The 19,169-nt window shown below is 43.6% G+C and overlaps 1 protein-coding gene across 3 annotated transcripts; it reads right to left on the bottom strand.

Annotated features, from left to right (window-relative positions):
- Positions 1-120: 120 nt before the first annotated feature.
- eda (ectodysplasin A) lies at positions 121-18,772 on the bottom strand. Of its 3 annotated transcripts, none has more exons than XM_012862075.3 (8): positions 18,260-18,772; positions 10,480-10,567; positions 7,565-7,603; positions 5,791-5,961; positions 5,424-5,452; positions 5,268-5,319; positions 1,909-2,039; positions 121-1,640 (listed from the first exon to the last, which is right to left on the bottom strand). In XM_012862075.3, the coding sequence occupies exons 1-8, from the start codon at positions 18,590-18,592 to the stop codon at positions 1,377-1,379; spliced, it is 1,107 nt and encodes a 368-aa protein (XP_012717529.2). In that variant the 5' UTR covers positions 18,593-18,772; the 3' UTR covers positions 121-1,376. The 3 variants fall into 3 exon arrangements, with proteins under 3 accessions (XP_012717529.2, XP_012717603.2, XP_012717688.2); XM_012862149.3 differs by having other exon boundaries at positions 1,915-2,039; XM_012862234.3 differs by having other exon boundaries at positions 5,800-5,961.
- Between the last annotated feature and the right edge of the window lie 397 nt (positions 18,773-19,169).

Raw genomic sequence — 19,169 nt, 5'->3', positions numbered from 1 at the left:
TGAAAACATGTCAATGGTATTCTGCAGGGATGCTGTAGTGCAAATGTAAGCATATATATATATATATATATATATATATATATATATATATATATATATATATATATATATATATATATATATTGCTTTTTGAATACCTTCCTTCTTCCTTACACCTCATGGGGGTTTTCAACCCCTTCTTACACAACTTATAGAAAAGGCTTAAATAATAAAATCAGAAATCAAAACCATGACAAAAACAGTGCCTTGAAAAAGTATCCTTTTTACATTTTACAACATTACAATCACAAACTAAGTATTTTTTTTATTGGAAGTTTATTTGAGTGGACAACACAAAAGAGCTGGGAAACGGAAGGAAAAATAATACAAGGCGTTTAAATTTTTTACTAATGCAAATCTGAACACAGCAGACGGGACCGGGATAAAGTTTAAAGTGAGGTTAGGTTTGAAAACATCCCATGCTTCGAACATTTCACCGAGCACTGTTCAATACATCGTCCGAAAACAGAGAGCCTGGCACAACTGCAAATCTAACATGACATGGCTGTCTACCTAGACTAACCAGGTGGGCAGGGTTAGCATTTATTCAGAGAAGCAGCAAACTGGCCCCTGATGTCTCTGGAGGAGCTGTAGAGATTCGCAGCTCAGGTGGGGTACTTCTTAGTTCCGCATCAACCTCTTTATCGTTAAGCGGGAAGAAAGAAGCCATATCTGAAGCACTAGCCATGGCAGTAAACTAGCAACCTAGCATACTGTACCATCCTGATGGTAAAACACGCTATTGGCAGCATCATGCTGTGTGCTTAAACTCTTAGGTGTGCAAGGCTTTTCATTTGTAAAAATGTAAAAAAAAATAAATAAAATGTGAATCATTTTCCTTCCCCTTCAGAATTATGAAATGCTTTGTGTTGGTCTAATGGTAAAATCATAACAAAATATATTGATGCTTGTGGTTGTAAAACAATAAAAATGTGAAAAGGTTTAAAGGGCCTTGAATCCTGAATATTTTTATTTGCAGGGCACTGTTACTGGTGTTTTTTGTCATCATTCAACAGCACTTAAAAGTATGTAATTACTAAGTACCTGTCAGCACAGTGTCCTTCCTTGCTATAAAGAGAGATGCTGCACATAGAGGCTGACTATAAATAGAAACTTGTCTTTGATGAGGATATTTGGTTCCAAACGGCTTATCTCTCTGCACAGAACCACCTGGAAGGGAAGCATCAAAGTCTTTGGAGTCCATTTTAAAGCAGACGTTTGAAAGTGACCAAAAGTCACCAAGGCTCCCCGAGTGTCCTCTACACATTGGCCTTGAAGTGAACCCGGCAATCCCGCATCGGGGGGCAGGGTGGAAGGACGGCGTACGGCGGGCGCGGTTAACCGTTCTGTCCAGCAGATGGAGCCTCTCCGAGCCTGACGCTGCCCAGGAAGGTGGTGTGGTTGGTCATGTTTATGAGCGTGTACTCGTGGGCTATGCGTATGGAGATCTTCTGGCCCGAGCGCAGCAGGCTCACGCCGGCTGTGTAGCAGGTGTTGAACTTACGCTGGCCCGTCTCGATGCTGCACGTGCAGCGTAGGAACGGGCTGGAGTCCACCATCACGTCATAGCTGGCGATGTCCGTGAAGTTGAGGTAGTACACCTGGTGGGAGAAAAGTCCACGCGAGACTGAGAGGGGGAATCAAAACAAGTGCGGCATGAACATTTAGGGGTTTCCTGCGAGCCTAAAACAGCTGCAGCAGCCGAGGCGGGACTTACTGAGCTGCGCGCTGAGCCACAGAGGAAAAAGAATGACTCAGACATTAACAAAGCAAGCAGCATTTCTTTCTTTTTTTTTTTTTTTTTAAAAGATCAACTGCTAGTTCTTCAGACTGTAATTGTAAAGGAGTTACGTCAAGGACCGTACTCACTTCTACCTGACTATATATGAAGTAGACACCGTCCAGCAGCACCACCAGCTCTCCGGTGCGAGGGTTCATCCGGAACACGTCTTTATTGATGGACACCATCTTCCAGTTCCTGAGGACGCCTTGAGACAGATCTAAACATGTCACAACAAACACAGGGCGAGACGAACGGTCAACATAAACAGCTCATGGCTGCGGTTTAACAAAAAACAGACCCTGGCACTGACAGAATATAAACCGGCCTAATGATGCTTGTGCTCCGTCTTAGGAGGACCGAGTTAGCATGCGAGGCTCTTGGTCCTGAGGTTGGCTCAGGTTCTGACGTGTAACCCACGTATGTGTGTGTGTGTGTGTGTGTCTGTGTGTACTGAACATGAAACGGCAATGAGATTACTGTTAAGCTGCTGTAACTTTGCACAATATTACAGGTAACACCGATCAAACGTCTCACCTGCAGGAAAATATCTGCTTTAAGCATTTTGCTGCACACATTTGTCCTGCACAATTCAACTGAAAAACAAATGAATCGGCTAGGAGGACCAAAAATGAAGTTGGAAATATTTCTTGGAATAATTTCAGCATTCAGTCTTCTTTGGTAGGAGCCTGTCAGCGTCCCACGCCTTCCCTCCGCGGTATTTGCCCACCCTAACTTGCAAACCCTCTCCAAATCTATCCCGCTGTGAGGAATTTTCTTGTCAGCATTCTTAGTGACCCCACAGCTATTCTGTCTACTTGAGGTCTGGATTCGGGCTAGTCCGTTCCAAAATTGAATTTTCCTCTCATTAAGTCCTTATTTTGTTGATTTGGATGTACTATAATGCGTGGACTTGGTGTGACACTGAAAAGTAACATCCTCACGCATCGAAACTAAAACTGCAGATATTTTCATCCGCCTAGAAAAGCTAGCGTGGCCAGTTAACCGCAGCTCATGATGCTGCCACCGCTGTGTTTTACAGTTGCTATGGGGCTGTTTTGGGGACGGAAATGTTGCCCAAATTTTTAGTTTGGCTTCTTCAAACCATGGCACACATTCCCACGGGGTTTGAGAGGTCAGAAGTGGATGTTTCCATTGGAGGAGAGACACTCCTTGGGCTAGACATATGGAGAATACAGTGCATGGCAAAAGTATTCACCCTATGGGTATTTTTCACGATTTGTTGTCTCACAACCTGGAATTAAAACCAACTGTTTGAGAGCTTGCATACTTTTATTTACGGAACAGGCCTACAGCTTTGAAGATGTATTATTTTTTTTCTTTTCTGCGGAGCAAACAATAAAAAGGACAAAATAACAGAAAGGTTTAGTGTGCAGTGCATTGTAGAGCTACCTTTTGCAGCAATTACAGCTGCAAGTCAGTCTTCTTGGATCAATCTCTGAAAGCTTGCCACGTCTTGCCTCTGGGATTTATGCCCATTCCTCAAAGCAAAACTGCTCCATCTCCTTCATGTTGGATTTTTTTTTTTCTTGGGAATAGCAATCTTCAGGTCTAACCACAGATTCTCAGTCAGCTTGAGGTCTGGACTTTGACCAGGCCATTCCAAAGGGTTTAAATGTTTCTCCTTAAACCATTCAAGTGTTGCCTTAGCTGTATGACTTATTGTCATTGCCTTACTGGAAGGTGAACCTCCGTCCGAGTGTTAAATCACAGGCAGACCGACGAGTTTTCATACAGAATATCAATGCATTTAGCATCATCCATATCTCCCTGAATTTGGACCAGTATTCCAGTCCCTGCTGCTGGAAAACATTCCCACAGCATGATGCTGCCACCATGTTTCACAGTGAGGATGGAGTTCTTGGGGCGGTGAGATACAGGGTTTTCACTTGGTGCCCGAAAAGTTTATTTTTAGTCTCATTTGACCAGATCACCTTTTGGCAAACTCAAAGCATGCCTTCTTATTTTTAATGCTAACTAATGTTTTTTCTCTAGCCTTCCTTCCATAAAGCCCAGCTCTAAGGCGCAGCTCCTGCAGGGTTGCCTTTGCTCTCTGCACTTCCTCGCTGATTAATTAATTTCCTCGTTGCCCGCTATGTGAGTTCTGTTAAGCGGCCCTCGTTTGCCAGGTTTGTTGTGGTACCACATGTTTTCCATTTGAAGATGATGGATTTGATGGTGAACACCAAGGATTTAGATATTTATTTACAGCCCGACCCCGACTTGTACTTCCCAACAACTTTGTCCCCGACTTGTTTGGAGAACTCCTCGGTCTTCATGGAGGGATGCCTCTTGAATAGTGATGTTGGAGCCAAATTTATGTGACACTTAAACTGCACACAGGTGGACTACATTTCACTCATTATGTGACTTTTGAAGGTAATTGGTTGCAACAAAACTTTCTAGGGGCTTCATGAGGTTGCTACATATGCACATGCCAATTATTATTTACTAATTTCTTTTCAAATATTTTATATATATATATTTTTTTGGCTAATCTAAGACTATTCTGTTCAGATCAATTGCCTAAAATAGGATTTAAAACATTTAACAGGTTTAATGTAACCAAAATAGAAAAAAAAAAGTCAAGAAGGGTAAATACTTTTGCAAGGCACGGAGCATTGTTGTCGCAAGGAGCACTTAGAGGAAATTCCTGCAGCGCCGTCAGTCTTTTGGCAGCCACCCTTACCAGTCTCTGCTTTGATCAGTTTTGTAGAGTTTTGGCTTTTGTAATGTTGCCATTATCCCTTTTTTTTTTCTAACAACTGAAGACTGTCTTCTCTGGGCTGTAATGGTTTTGCACTCTACTTCTGACTAATACCTTAGTGGAAGGAGATCCTCTCTGCAGTCTATACCTTTAGCTAAAAGCTGAAAGAACCTAATGACCACTAGAACAGGTCGACTTCACTTAGTTTAGGTTAGTTTAGATAAGATTATTTCCCTATAACTGATGTTACCAAAGAAAACTAAATGCTGAAAACTAAATGGAAATATGCATTATTTCACTATTAGGCAAAGGGCGTACACTCTTTTGCAATTAGATTATTTCTGTTTCTTCGTTCTTTTAGGAAATCAGATTATTTTTCAGTAGAATTGAAAAACGCAAATGATTTTTCATATTTACATATATTTTTCACACCACACAAACTTTAAATTTTAACCGAAACATTTGAGAGCCACTGCGTTTCCATGTAAAGAGCAGAACGTCTTTAGATGTGGCGTGCTGCATCTCTCGGGCGAACCTTCAAAGGCATGCCAACAATCTAAAGAAATGTCATTTGTTTCCTTGTAATTCCGATGTTTGGCAGACCCGCCTGTTGGGATAACTCCAAAATTGTGTGTTTGACAAACAGCACTGACAGGGATAATTCGTGCTTATTGCTTTGTGTCAAACACATCTCTGGGTGAGCATGAACAAGGCACCCACCTTCCCTCACTTGGATCGTTGTTTCTTGTCCTTGTAAGTGAACCACTGCCGGCTGGAAGACAAAGATCCCGGGTGACTAATTTGCAAAGGAGTGGGCTAGTGACGAATATGCGTAGAGTTAGCTTTAATTCATTGAAAGAGGTGGCGTACTCTTACCTGGAATTTCTTTGACTTATCAGGAACCCCTGCAACAATAAAAGACAGGCATGAACAAAAAAAAAAAAAAAAAGAAAGAAAATCCTGCAGTTCAATGCTGGAAAGAAACAAAAGGAGGAACGGTGATTAAACAAAACAAACACTGACATAGTTTAAAGATAAATCACTGCTATTCTGCACAATGTTTGACAACCTGAATCAGACAGCCTCACTGTGGAGGCAATGAGTTAATCAATTTTGACAACTTGAGCCCCCCTTTTAGTGTGGGAAAGCAGCTATGTGCTGGGGGAACGCTGTAATCTAGGTGGAAAATCTCTGAGCCCTGTTTTCTCGGTTATCTCGGCGTATTTCCCGCGGAGTCTTATACCTGCCGGACCTTGAGCGCCTGGCGGTCCCTGTGGCCCAGGGGGCCCGGGAGGTCCTGCAGGCCCCACAACGTTGCTCCCTGGAATACCGGGGATCCCTGGGATGCCCGGCGGGCCCTGTGGCCCCGGGGGACCTGGGGGACCAGGAGGTCCTGGCACAGGCCTTTTCCTCCCTGAAGAAAGAGAGCGATAATAAAGTTACTCCTAATAGAATACAGTCTGGGGAAAAAAAAACTACTTTAACTTGTTAATATTTTAAAACATGTACTAATATAAAAACAGGCTAGAGACATAATATTTTTTGACTTCTCCTTTGAGGAAACAAATTACTATTAAAAGATTAACCCAACATGCGATGTCGGTGTTGATATGAAAGGATTGAGCACCAATAGGAATAGTACGTTGAAGTCATGTGAAACGGAGCTCAGGAGTTGCCAGATCATAGCGTAGAGAAATGGCTTCTTCTCAGCATTAGCAAACGCAAAACGAGGAGGAACATCGGAGTGTCGGTGCCGACTTCAGGAAGCAAAGAGGCTGTGAAGCCACGCAGAGGTTGCCGCTTTCCTTCTGGACAGGTAATTTAAATGTTTGCTACTGCTAACCAAAGGACCTGGCAACCAGCTGGTAAACAGTACAATTGAAGGTTGGAACCAGATCGGTTGAGGGAGCCACCTGTTGGCCATGAGGAATTAAACTTATAGCTATTTTTTAAATGTAAAATACGAAACTGAAAAGTGTTAAACGTGAAAAGTTTAAACTTAGTTGTGGACCTCTAAAATAGCTGAAGCTCAGTCTGATTTCATGGAGAGCATCTGGGGACATTCACTTTCATGTCTTGCCACAGATTCTCATTAGTTTCTGGACTTCGGACACATTCATTTGCTCAATTTAAACCATTCCACTGTAGCTCCTCTAACGTTTTCTTTTCTATCCTTGACCTTGTATTTGGTCTCCTACCAGCTTCTCTGCCACCTCTGAAGAGAACCATACCCACTTTTGCATGTAGGCCAAAAACATCCATTTTGGTCTCATCTGGCCAAAGCACCTTCTTCTGGATGTTGGGTTAAACTACAAACTGGACTTCTAAAGGCTTTCTTTCAGCTACTGTTTTCATCTCGGCACTCTTCCAAGGAGGCCACATTTGTGGATTTAATGACTAAAAGTTGTTCTGTTGACAGATTCTCCCACCTAAGTTGTGAATCTCTGCATTTTTTTCAGAGTTATCTTCTAAAGTACTTCTCCGATTGCCAGGTCTTTCAGTTTAGTTTGACGGCTTGGTTCTGGTACATCTGCAATTGTCCCATAATCCTTCCAATTTTATTATGGACCAAACAGAGCTCAGTGAGATGTTCATAGCTTGGGATGATGTTTTTATACCCCAACCTTGTTTGAACCAGTTAAAGTCCATCCCTGACCTGTCTGCTGTGTTCCTTGATCTTCATTATTCTATCTGAGACCTTCACAGAACAACCGCATTTATACCTAACTTGGGTTAAAGTATATATGGGTAAACTATCTGTCAATAAATTGACTTCTGGAGGCAACTGGTGGTACTGGACTTTATTTAGAAGTAGGAATGATTACGTATTGGAAATGCACCCCACATGTATTTGTAAAAAGGTTTGAAGCTTTCCTTTTTACAACTGTGTGCAACTTTGTGTGGGTCTATCACATTAAATCTCAATAAATTACTTTTGCAAGGCACTGTACCAGTTGGATCTAGATGATATAGGCAGCAGTCTTATCAATAATTAAAAAAAAGGAGTAGAAAAATACCTTTTTTCTTGTCTTTCCTCTTCTCCCTTCCATTAGATTCTGAAAGAAAACACAAACAGAGTGACTACTCCCGCAGTGGTCTCCAGAACAATTACCATCTCGGATAACATCCCAAGTGTCCGCCTCATTCCGTGCAGGTATCCTGATCGGCCTTAAGAAGGCCAGATTCAGACGGTGTGCGCCGAAACCCACTGGTGTGGAGGTATGTCAGTCTGCGGTATGTATCTCGTAGTGTAGTAATTTGTAAGTGCGGTTTCACCTCCTCTGTATGAACAAGTGCCTTAAGCATTCGCAGGCAGTGGAACTGGAGAAGATCATTAGAGAGATACTTTATCCTGCCAAAATCCTTTTCTTTGAATTAGGCCCAGATGGAGAGCGCAGATGAAAGTGTGTGTACATGTGTGCATGTGTTTGTTTAAGCACGCATTCCCTAACGACAACCCTCACCCCCCACCCCCCGCTCTCCATCGTCGTGTGTGAGGCCGTGCACGCTCGGATGTTAACTGGGGCATCGGTGTCACCGCTTCAGAGTTAAGATGTGCGCGCCTGCGTATATATGCTCAGCTGAGGAATCCTTTCAAAAAAGCCGTCTTGGTCGTGTTTACCATGTCATTAGAACTACAAAGGCCATTTAACCTTAAAACCTCACAGTTTGAGTCCCCCCCTCAAACATATGGGCCAGCATTTCTCCTCCGGCTAAATGACTGGATGCATCCACGTAGATTTGGCTTAACGAGCTGCTCTATCTGGAATCTGGTGCCCGTTAAGAGTAGCGCTGGAGACGCACACACGTGCAAAAAAGGACACACATACATAAACACACACACACACACACACACACACACACACACGCACAACAGCACACATCTAAGGCTGAGATTACAAAAGCCTTTGTCTGTACGCTCGGCGTAGAGGAGAGACCTGGGAATGATTAGTGTTTAGAGGCTCGGGATTTTACTGATTTATGTAGAAACTCTCAAAGGTGAGTTTTTTCTTCTAATTTAAACACAATCACTAAATTCCCCCGCCGCCGCCGCCCCGCCCCAAGTATTCAGTGTCACGCCACAGACGCTGGAATGCCTTGTGATCATGGTGCACTTGTTGCACTCAGACATGAAACTTCAAAGTCTTTGCTCTTTTTTTATAAGCATAGCTCAGATTCTAAACAAAAGCTAATTCAGACATATTGGCCACATGTTTCCCCCCCCCCCCCCTCTCCTTACTTCCATGGAGCTATTCATTACCATAAATCAGTTTCAATCAATGAAATCCATCAACACCGCTGATTCGTATTCCTCCCATTCAGACGTGCGCCGAGAGGTGCGAACGACATTCGAGGAAAACTGAGGTTCAAGGAAAATTGACAGAGTTTCGCTGTCTGTTTCGAATTGGTGCAACCCTCCCAAAGCCTTTGTTGTCCTTGCATGTTATCCAAGTATTAATCAATCCCATTTCTCTTAATGTTTTGAGCTCTAAAAAGGGCAGCCAACTGATGTGCCGGAGCTGCTTTGTTAAGCTAGCACAAAGAAGTAAAAATAAAAAAATTATTATACAGAGAAGTGAGAAGCGGTTTCCAGAATTTAGGGGTCTTAATCCAAACATCAGCCCTTTAGCTTCACAGAAACCAAACGCTGTTAATACAGTAATAATGGCTTAACAGTGAGCCAGCAGGCGGACGGTAGTCAGCAAGGATGATCTGACACAGAGGACAGTTTTCCTGTGATCGGCCATTAGCAGGTCAAGTATTAAAAACAAACAAAAATATATATATTATTTCTTATTTAATATTCATTAAATGCATCAAAGGTAAGAGGTCTTAACATTTGTTTTTGGAAACTTTTCTTTGAGTAGAAAAAAAAATCCAAAAATCACACAAAAGTTGTAGTTCTTTGATTTCCTGCTGGATTTAAAACCATCGCCTCTGTCAAACAACGGCACGCCTCTTAATTTTTGTGATATGGTCCCAACTAAGGATGGAAAAACTCCAGGACATTTTTTAAAGCTGGAAACCTTCCACTACGATGAGTGTGAATTTGCTGAAATTAAAAAGGGATAAACCCAGGGTTAAAAACCCTGGAGGTTGGACCTTAATGGGAGTTTTGAATAAATTTGAGGAAAAATATGTCTTGGCAAAAGATTGACTAAAACAATCAGATTTCATGCAAGCAAATCTTAGTAAATAAACCATTTAAATGAAATGCACATGGCGCAGTGCTTACTGCTGGGCTATAGAGGCCACGCCCCCCCCCCCGGCATCCACTGTGCACTCTTTACGCTGACACGATTTTAGAAACTTTTAGAAACTATTGATGCCACATTTGCAAGTGTTTGTGCCATTTATTTAACAGTTTGAATGTGATTTATTTAATACTTATTAAACACTTTTCTTGATTTTTTCCATTTTTTGTTGTTCATTGAAAGAAATGCGTGACCAGTAAAATAATTAAATTGATATCAAGTTGTACTTCTAAAAGCATATGTTGACACACAATGCTTTTTAACTGTATTATATTACATCAATCTCTGACTGTCGTATTATATTATATTTATGTTTGGGAACAACAGTCTGTTCAAATAGATTTCTGTTAAATTTCAACCAAGTTCCAATATTTCCAAATGTTTCTGGATCACCTTCCCATGGAAACTGATGTTAGGACTAATCTATTTGCAAGGTTAGTCCTAACAAGAAAACAATCTGAATCGATCAAAATTGGGAGCGGCAGGTGAGACCTCAAAGGACATCGGGAATTGGTCTCGCCAGGGAAAAGCCTGAATCAGTGTGCCTCCAGTGGTTAAAATTAAACTACAGGTGGAAAATGACAAGACGGGGAAACTCAGCATCCAATTACAGCTTCTCCGCAAGGGTGTGAATGGATAAAAAAAAAGAAGAAAGAAAAAAATAAAACGGCTCACACCTGTGTCTGGACTCCTTTTTGCCCGCCGGGTTCTCCCTCTGCTGTCTTTTGTGCCGCTAAAGTCGTCGTTTCTGTGGAGCGACCTCTCCTGAAGGGGACACAAAGAAGGAAAGGGGAAAATGTAAGCGTGGAAAGTTACACAAAACTCAAGCGTGCCACAAGCGTCGAACAAAAAGGGCCCTGAACCGAACAGCTGTGAATATCAATAGCAGCGCTGCCATCGGAGACAAAGTCTCTGAAGTAACCAGAAAATAAAGGAAAAACAATCCGAGGTTTTGAGAGGGAAACACATGTTACGAGTATTGCCTCTATTCTTGGCGTATAATGTTTGCACAGAAACAACTCGAGGCATTTAAAAAGATGCGTCCCAGGACATTCACTTGCGGGCCAAGTCATTGTCTGCCCCAACAGGGCCGGTAATTTATCCCGTAACCCGAGTCCTTTCTGTCTGTGTCTGAGATCGCCACCTGGCCACGGCTGCTCTAAAATTCACCTTTTTACACAAAAGGAGGACATGAGGTGCGGTTAATTTGAGATCAAGACCTATTCATGGGGCACCTGGTCCCAGCTCTATTCACTGGTGACATGAATAAACAAACAAAAAAAAAAAAAGTTAAAGAAACAGATCTAATGTAGCTGATTTAAGATTCAGTTCTCCACAGTTGTTTTTATAGGACCTACATGTTGGTGTGCTGACCTGACTCACTCAGTCTGGAGTTTAAAACCTAAACCGACACCCAGTTTCTGATTCCCCAGAAACCTGGCACCAACGACATGGCTGCACTACCAAAAAGACTTTCTTTCACCATTCCTTGCAGTACATATATGTTTGCAGTCGTGCTGAAACCTAACCATAAATAAAATCCATTGGAGCAAACCATCAAGTCTCCGATCGGCACACAAAATACAGATGTTACGCTATGATCCAGATGAGCTATAGTTGGAGGAAAAAAAAATGAAATCTGACCTTTAAACGATCCTTTCTAATTTTGTGCAGCATCACACATTCTCCTCGTTTCCACCTGTGCAGTGTATATTTCAGCTTCACAGCTCTATCAACAAAAGGTTGGGCCATTATTGTGACATGACAAGAAAATTAGATGGGGTTTTCCAAATTTTGTAGAACTACAACTGAATTACAGTAACAGTCGCAAATCTTTCGGGGTATAATTTTACCAGCTTTACACGTGTAGCATAAAGGTCAACTGATCCAGCACCACCGACCCAGATAGACATTTAAAATTTGGGGCGGCCAATATGCGATACTACTTATTCTACTGAGCCCATATTTGGCCTGCACGTTATGTCACGGGTAGGCCTGCATAATTTTTGTAATATTAGGGTGCACAGTCTTAATATCACAAAGGAGGGCTAAAGGTCAAATGGAGTGATGAAAGCACAGATGAAAACGAGGGGATTGACAAATGTGGATTTATTGCAACTGATATTGTAATGATTTTTTTGACCTATATTATTGTCATCAAGTAATTTACTAAAGTTGTGCAACCGCAGCAGATGTGCATTTTTGACACTTACGTTTTGTTTGACCTCTGATCATCATTTTCACCTAAACTACCAAAAGAATTCAAATATTGGCCAATATATCTGCAGACTGACTGCAGACCGGGCCAATCCAACACATGCTCTTAATCAGGTAGCTTCTAAAAGCAATGAAATTAAATGGATTTTATCCAGAGGTATACGAGTACGAAGGGAGGGAACAGCAAAGCAAGCAACATTTATTAGATTTTTTTTTTTTAATCGATAAAATGTTCTACAAACTATTAGCAGCTTTAGAAGCTATATCACTTTCCTTTCATTTCATGATTTTAGGCTATGTGTTAGTCTACCACATAAAATTCCAATAAAGTGCATTGCAGTTCATCTTTTTAAGATGACAAAATGCACAAGAAGTTAAATCGGGAAGCCCCGGCAACACCATATCGCCCCCTTGTGATGCAGCATGAACTCCCAGTGCCTCCCTGTGTGGTTTTAAACCAAAACCATTGACAGACCATAAGAAGACAGACACAATAAGTTATGTTTCCAGTTCTCTATACCTCTTTTCAGATGTGGGAACCCTCCCCGCCTCCCCAATGCCTTCCCCAACGCAAGCGATGAGCTGAATCATGTCGAACCCCCCCCCCCCCCAAACTGCCTCACAGTCTAGTTAACATCTCCGTCCCTGACCAGCTGCCAGCCACGTCTGACCTTACAAGGCCCGGGAAATCCAGCACCGACGGACGAGCACGGGTTGGAGCAGTTTACGGAGACACAGCCGCTCCAGATGTTCCTGAGAGCAGAACCACTCGCTGTTCATTTGGCGTGCAGGTGCCTCCACATCTCCTCTCCAGCTGTTGGAGTGTAAAGGAACGGGGGTGGTGGGGGTCTCAAAGTATTCTTGGTGTGTACGTTCAGCCATATGGCTTTGCACTTTCGTCTGTTCTGACAGCCAAACATGATCTCGCAGCCAATTTCTGGCCTGAGATTAAGGCCCTGGCAGAACGACGAAAGACAAACAAGCAGTCTGCGAGGCTACTACCAAACTGGTGCAGCTGACAGATGGAGGCGAAAGGAGGGGAGGGGGGGCAAAAATTAATTTTAAACAAAAAGCTCCCCATTAAAGTACCATGCGGAATGGTTTCGCACTCTCGCTTGCTCGGTTTCACATCATTACAACATTTGCAGCCCTCATCGTCTTCAAAGGCTCGCGGAGTTACAGTAAATCAGGATGACAACGTGTTGGTATGTATGCCAAGTGCCAACTATTGAGTAAACCATTCTTTTTCGGCACAAAGGGAAAATGCAATTAATTAGAGGGCTTTCAAATCTTCAAAGTGAGGAGGGGGGAGGGGGTTGCTGTTGCAAGCCGTGGATGCGATTCCCTGTTGTTTCGTGAGGATATGACTAAAATGCAGTCACCCCGGGCAGTGTACTTTTACAGGATCCCTTTTTTTTTTTTTTTTTTTTTTTAAACCCTCCACCCCAACTGCTTGTATGCTTGTTGACGCTTTTAACATCGGATTCTCTCCACATTTACGGTGACTAAAGAAGACAAGTAGGATCTGCTTTATGCATTACTCCACAAAATATCCATCCTGGCTGCAGCCCAAAAAGCGTGAAACCAAATAGTCCTTGAGAATGCGAGGTTACGAAGTTGAGGAGGTGAAACCGAGGGCTGGTGGCTGATGTTGCACGTCGGGTGCCCGTCACCGCTGTGCAGGGATTACTAACCTCAGAGGCATGCATCCTCCTGGGAGCCGACCGCTCTCGATACTCCTGTGATTCCAGCGATAGAATTTGACGATGACAGTGTGTTTTCTTTTAAAACACAGCACAAGCACGCACACACACACAGACAGACAGACAAAAGGGCGGTCTCCTCGTCTCAACCACTTCTCTCTGGGTGAGCCATGTGTTTTAAACCATAACCCGGGTAATTCAATAACAGGACGCATAGACTATCAAGCTCAACCGGAGGGAAATGTAGCCTGTCAGCAGCCAATCATCCCTCGGATTGTTGCAACACGCGCCAGCGGACAGATTCCTCTGCTAGAATGTGTCGAGAATTTATGATTTCGGTTGATTCGCCAACTCTGGACTCAAGCCCTTCTGTGCCATCTGCCTGTCGGGACGATTGGGGTTTGGCGCGTTTGCAGAGCCTCCTACCGTGGATGTTTCAACCTCCAGTTGTGCTACTGAGACTGAGCTAATTCATTTCTGGGATAACTGAGTGCACAACCCATGATACTTGCTGTTTCGGGCTATCGGGCACAAATCCTAATCAAAGAGGGTCGCAGCCCACCTGGGCACCTCCCAGTTTGTACGCCGGCGAGGACTTTCGAGTTTGATTCCCATCAAACCGGCTGTTTTTTTTTTTGTTTTTTTTAATAGCCATTAACCAGACTCCAGATGTTTCAGCATGTGCTCTCTTTGAGACTTTGAAGGCACGGATCAGAGCACAGAATTATTTCATACAACAGAAGGCCCCGCGTAGAAGAGATTAACCAAACTAACACGATCGAATAATCCTCAGATATAAGGCATTTCTCTCGCTGACGTCAGGTGGGCAAAGGTGCTACGTGCTCAACCCTCACATCTCGCTTGCCATCGTGGATCTTGAAGCTATACACACCTGGAAGGAGGTTGTTTTATTTTTACTGTTGGGAACTGAGCAAATCTGCTAGACAGCTGGGATTTACTGCCTTGCTCAAGGGCATTACCAACTGAGCGGTGGAGGTGAGGGCCGTTTAGCTCACTTCCCAGAGCCGGATCGTAAATGGCCGGCTCATCTGCTCGGATTAGGAGAGCAACTGGAGGGATTTGGGGAAACTGTGAGGTTTTTAAGTGGTTCTTAAGTTTTACCTGCGCTCGGGAAATGGGTGCTTAATTTTATGGTTGTTTATGAAGAAATCTAAAAAGATCTAAGAGCTCCCATTCCTAACGCCGTCTGTTAGAGATCAATACAATTTACTTTCATGGAAAAAATAAAAAAACAAAAACCCCGCTTCAAACAGATTTTATTCCGGTTAGTTCTGCTGGCGGGTTTTTTGCAGTCATCCCCACCGGTTCCCATTTCTGCTTATACAGCCAAGATGTTTATCTGGAAGAACCATTACCGGTCGTTTTCTTCCGATTAGACGTGCATCTGCTGATTTAGTCTCCGAACTGAACGAGCTAAAACAAATAGAGGACCTCAAAGCATCTACTCTGGGGAGAAGGCAACAGGTTGGGGGTGACAACGAGCAAATATGCAGTAAAGCAAGAATCACACCTTTATGGTAAAGTAGCTTCCGTTTAAAGAAACGTCTGCTTGGCCATTTCAACCTGTGCAGTGCCATTTTTCCCCTTTTTTGTTTCCATGTTGTAGCAGTGTCAAAAAACATCTCCCCTCTAAAGCACTCTAACAATGAGTACCAGCTTACTTTAGCTTTGGGTCAATTCACCCATTCACATCCACAGGTTAACTTTTCGTACTTTCCTACTTCCTCCCCAACAAACCCAAGTAAACAATTTTTTTAAACAATGTGCTGAAACCTTTGCAAACAAGTTGATTTCTATCGATACCTAAGTATTTTAATTAATTTTAGTGACAAAAAAGGATAAATTCTAAATCTTACACAATAAACCCCTCAATATTTTCTGAGAACTTCGTATCACGCCCCATTTCCATTTATTCTGGTTCTTATCCCCATTTAGAAGAGCTGATTACGGCATTCGAGCGAAAGCTTCGTTTGTTACTTTTTCTGAGTACAAACTGACCAAGCTCCTGCTGACTTAGCTTAGCGTTAATATGAATTATGGAGCCAAACAGAGAACTGCCCATCTATCACTGTTGCTTATCCCCTGCGGTCACTGGGCGAGAGGTTGGATCCACCCTGGACAGGCCGCCAGTCCATCACAGGCAAAACTGCTAATACCTCATGTATAACTTGATTTACCTCTATGTTGTTTTATCCAGACGTCTACTATTACGGAATATGACACACAGAATGTCCATTGGCGTCCCATGCTAGGTGGCTCTGTTTCACACCCGGAGAGGTTTGCTAAAAAAAAAGGGGCCAAATCTACAAAAAAGGTATGAAATGCTGACGGGGCAAAACTGGGTTCTGGTCATTTCGTCCCTTCTCCATTTCTAGGTGTGTAGTTTGGTCACACCTGATTATTTGGTCAATTGACCCTTCGATCAGTCGCATCCATTCTGACAATCAATCACTTTCCGCAATTTACTCATAGTCTATTTCAGGCAAATCTTGATATGTGAGCTCACTTAAGGGCTGTCATTATCTGTCACAGTGCATAAGAGTTAAGCAGGGATCCGAACCAAAATGAAAGGGAATATGAGTTAATCTGAGCTTTGCAGAAGCAATATACAATTAAATCAAATGATAGGTGGCATATTTGAACACTTTATGGCCATTTATCACTATAATTAAGGAAAATACCTGACAGTGTACAAAAAAAAAAAAAATCAAGCTACATGCTAGGGATATAATTGCAAAATGGTTCATTTACAGAGACGAAAAGGGCAATGCATAGGGACGAAATGGGGATATGAACCGGCAAAGGGGTAAACTGACCTGAGTCACCCCAAACAAACTAGGCAGCGATAACCCGATTCTGTTTTGTCTGTCGACGACTACAGCAACCGTATGATTTCAGGCAATCTCTCCCTAGTTGGATTCAGGAAGCGGCTGAACTAGAGAAACATCCTTATTTTTCTCCATTTTAAATTCCTTCGGATGCACTTCTTTACTGAACCAGAACGGAACCGTTTCACAAAGCCCCTCTGCTGAAATGTACCAGGCACTCGCTTAAAAAAAAAGGAATACAAACCACCAGTTTGACCATCATGAAGACATCCATACCACCAGCTTATCTCAAAGCCGAGTACCACCTGTTTCATGTTTGTCAGATCAGATGTACGCTGATTGTTCTGCTACACTTGTCTGTATACCTGCAAGTCACATTAAATTTCAACCATTCCTGCTGAAGGGGCCTTTGATGAAGACGTGTGTGAAGAATCCAATAAACATTTTTTTTGCCCCCACAAGAAAGATTCTTCAAAGGAATGGCCTGGGAATAAAAAAAAAAAAAAAAAAATAGGTCTAACAAGTGCGGGCCCCTGTGTCTCAGTGCCACATGCTCCTGTTTCTCCAACTATGTAAACTGTGGGATGTGTAATCAGAGTTGTTTAATGCAGACATCTGGCACGGACAGCATCACAGCACTGTTAAATATTTACAGCTGGGCCACAGTCTTTCACCTCATGAAGCATCACCATCTGGGCCCAATACCAGGCCCGTCTCTCTCAGGCTGCAACAAGGGAAACCGCTACCATCTGAAATAAGCCAAGGAGAGGGACAGCTAAATAAATGGGATGAGCTTCGCGAAAGGAGGGGAAAAAAAAAAAAAAAGTTACGGAGAAATCCCAATACAGGCGATGGATCTCATTAACATTGCCTACAGACGAACGAACATGTCCAAACATGGAAAGGTTCAATTCCTCAGGGTCACTACCATGTTGACAGCTCTTCTGCACAACTAAATGTCCCGGCCAATGTCCCACACAGAGGATCAATTTCTCCTGCAAAAAAAATAAAATAAAAAAAGCTTACACAACTGTTGACAAATGAGGAGAATGGAGACAGCAGCACAAAGTTGAGAAGTGCAACTTGGCCCCTTTTTGTGCTGATCAAATTAGGGAATAGAGGGTGGTGGGGGAGGGGGGGGGGGGGGGCTTTTTGCCAAAGCCACAGACAGCACCATGAGTGTTCAATCAAGCCGCTGGCAGAAGGGAAAACACATGTGAGACGGAGACTGGCTCTGCTCCAAGTACCAAGTACCCCCATCTAAGTCCTGATGAATTTACATCAGCCCTTGGGGCTTTGCACCTGCTGGCGATCCAGTTAGTGTGCACTCCACCTGCTCCAACACACTCACTGACCCGCCCTGTGTGGCTCCAGCTGGGCTTAAACTCTCAGCATCTACCTGTTTACCTAGGATGGGGGGACTGGAATAAATGGAGATGATGAATTAGTTTATTCTAATATATTCTCCAATGGGAGATGCTTTACAGAGGCAAGGTAGATGGATTTATCTGACAGGTTAAAAGCCGAGGGTATCAAACACCCCCCCCCCACACACACACACACACACACACACACCTGCCTGAAAACTGGGTTCACACAACCTGACACCATGACACAGAAACAGGAGCGATCAAGCAGCCTCCGACAGCAGAAAGCCTGCTGAATCTCATTACAGGTTTTCTGTTTACCTCTCCATCCTCTTCTCTGCTGCTGCTGCGGCTGCTGCTGCCCACTCGCGGGTGGCCGGGCGGCAGGACCCCCGCCGGGTCGGCCAGGTCAGCCCCGGCGGGTGTCACCTTAGAGTCCCGCTTCTGGTGGGTAATTTCCCTTTTCACCTCGGAGCGCAGGTCCAAATAGCAGACCAGGGTGACTGCGTGAAGAGTGAGCGACAGCAGGAATAATCCCAGGAAGACAGCGCTGCCGCTCCGACCCCTGCACTTCTTGCCGCACATGCAGGGAGCCCCCCTGGGCATCACCGTGTCCGGGAAGTCCTCCGCGGGTGAAGCGTCATCGCATGCCATTATCGGAGGGAGCGCGGGTCATAAGGCTCCTTATCTCGGCATAATCTGCTCGTCTTGTGGCGCGTCGAGCCGGGGCTATTCATTTACGTGCAGGCTCATCGGTGCAGCGGCAGCAGGTCGGCTGCAAACTTCTCCCAGGACCTGTAGTAACAATGGGTGTCCCGCCCACCTCGGCTCTGATTGGTCCAGAGCATTGACTAACCCAGACGGGTGCGGGCCTGAGGTTGGGCGCGCTGGATTCAAAAGGGGGCGTGGATCGAGCGACACCTAATGGACGACAGCGGATGCTGCAACACATGTAGACGGGAGGTTATGAGAAGAAATAAGAAACACCTGGATTTAACTAAGCCAGTGGTTCTCAGAGTTTTTTTTTTTTTTTTTAGAAGAATTACCCTGGTAAATGTTATGTTTTTTTTATACACCACAGTCTTTGAATTAAACTTTCTTCATCCATATGTTACAGAAGGACAGTTGGTTTGCAACATAAGATTCCCCCAAAAACAGCTATTTATAAAGTAGGATAGGTTGCAATGCCATTAACTAGATGGCTACAGATCAACAGGCAATTGCTGCACTG

This window comes from Fundulus heteroclitus, chromosome 23 (genome assembly GCF_011125445.2).
Source record: "Fundulus heteroclitus isolate FHET01 chromosome 23, MU-UCD_Fhet_4.1, whole genome shotgun sequence".
NCBI lineage: Eukaryota > Metazoa > Chordata > Actinopteri > Cyprinodontiformes > Fundulidae > Fundulus > Fundulus heteroclitus.
This window is presented reverse-complemented; position numbering and strand designations above follow the sequence as displayed.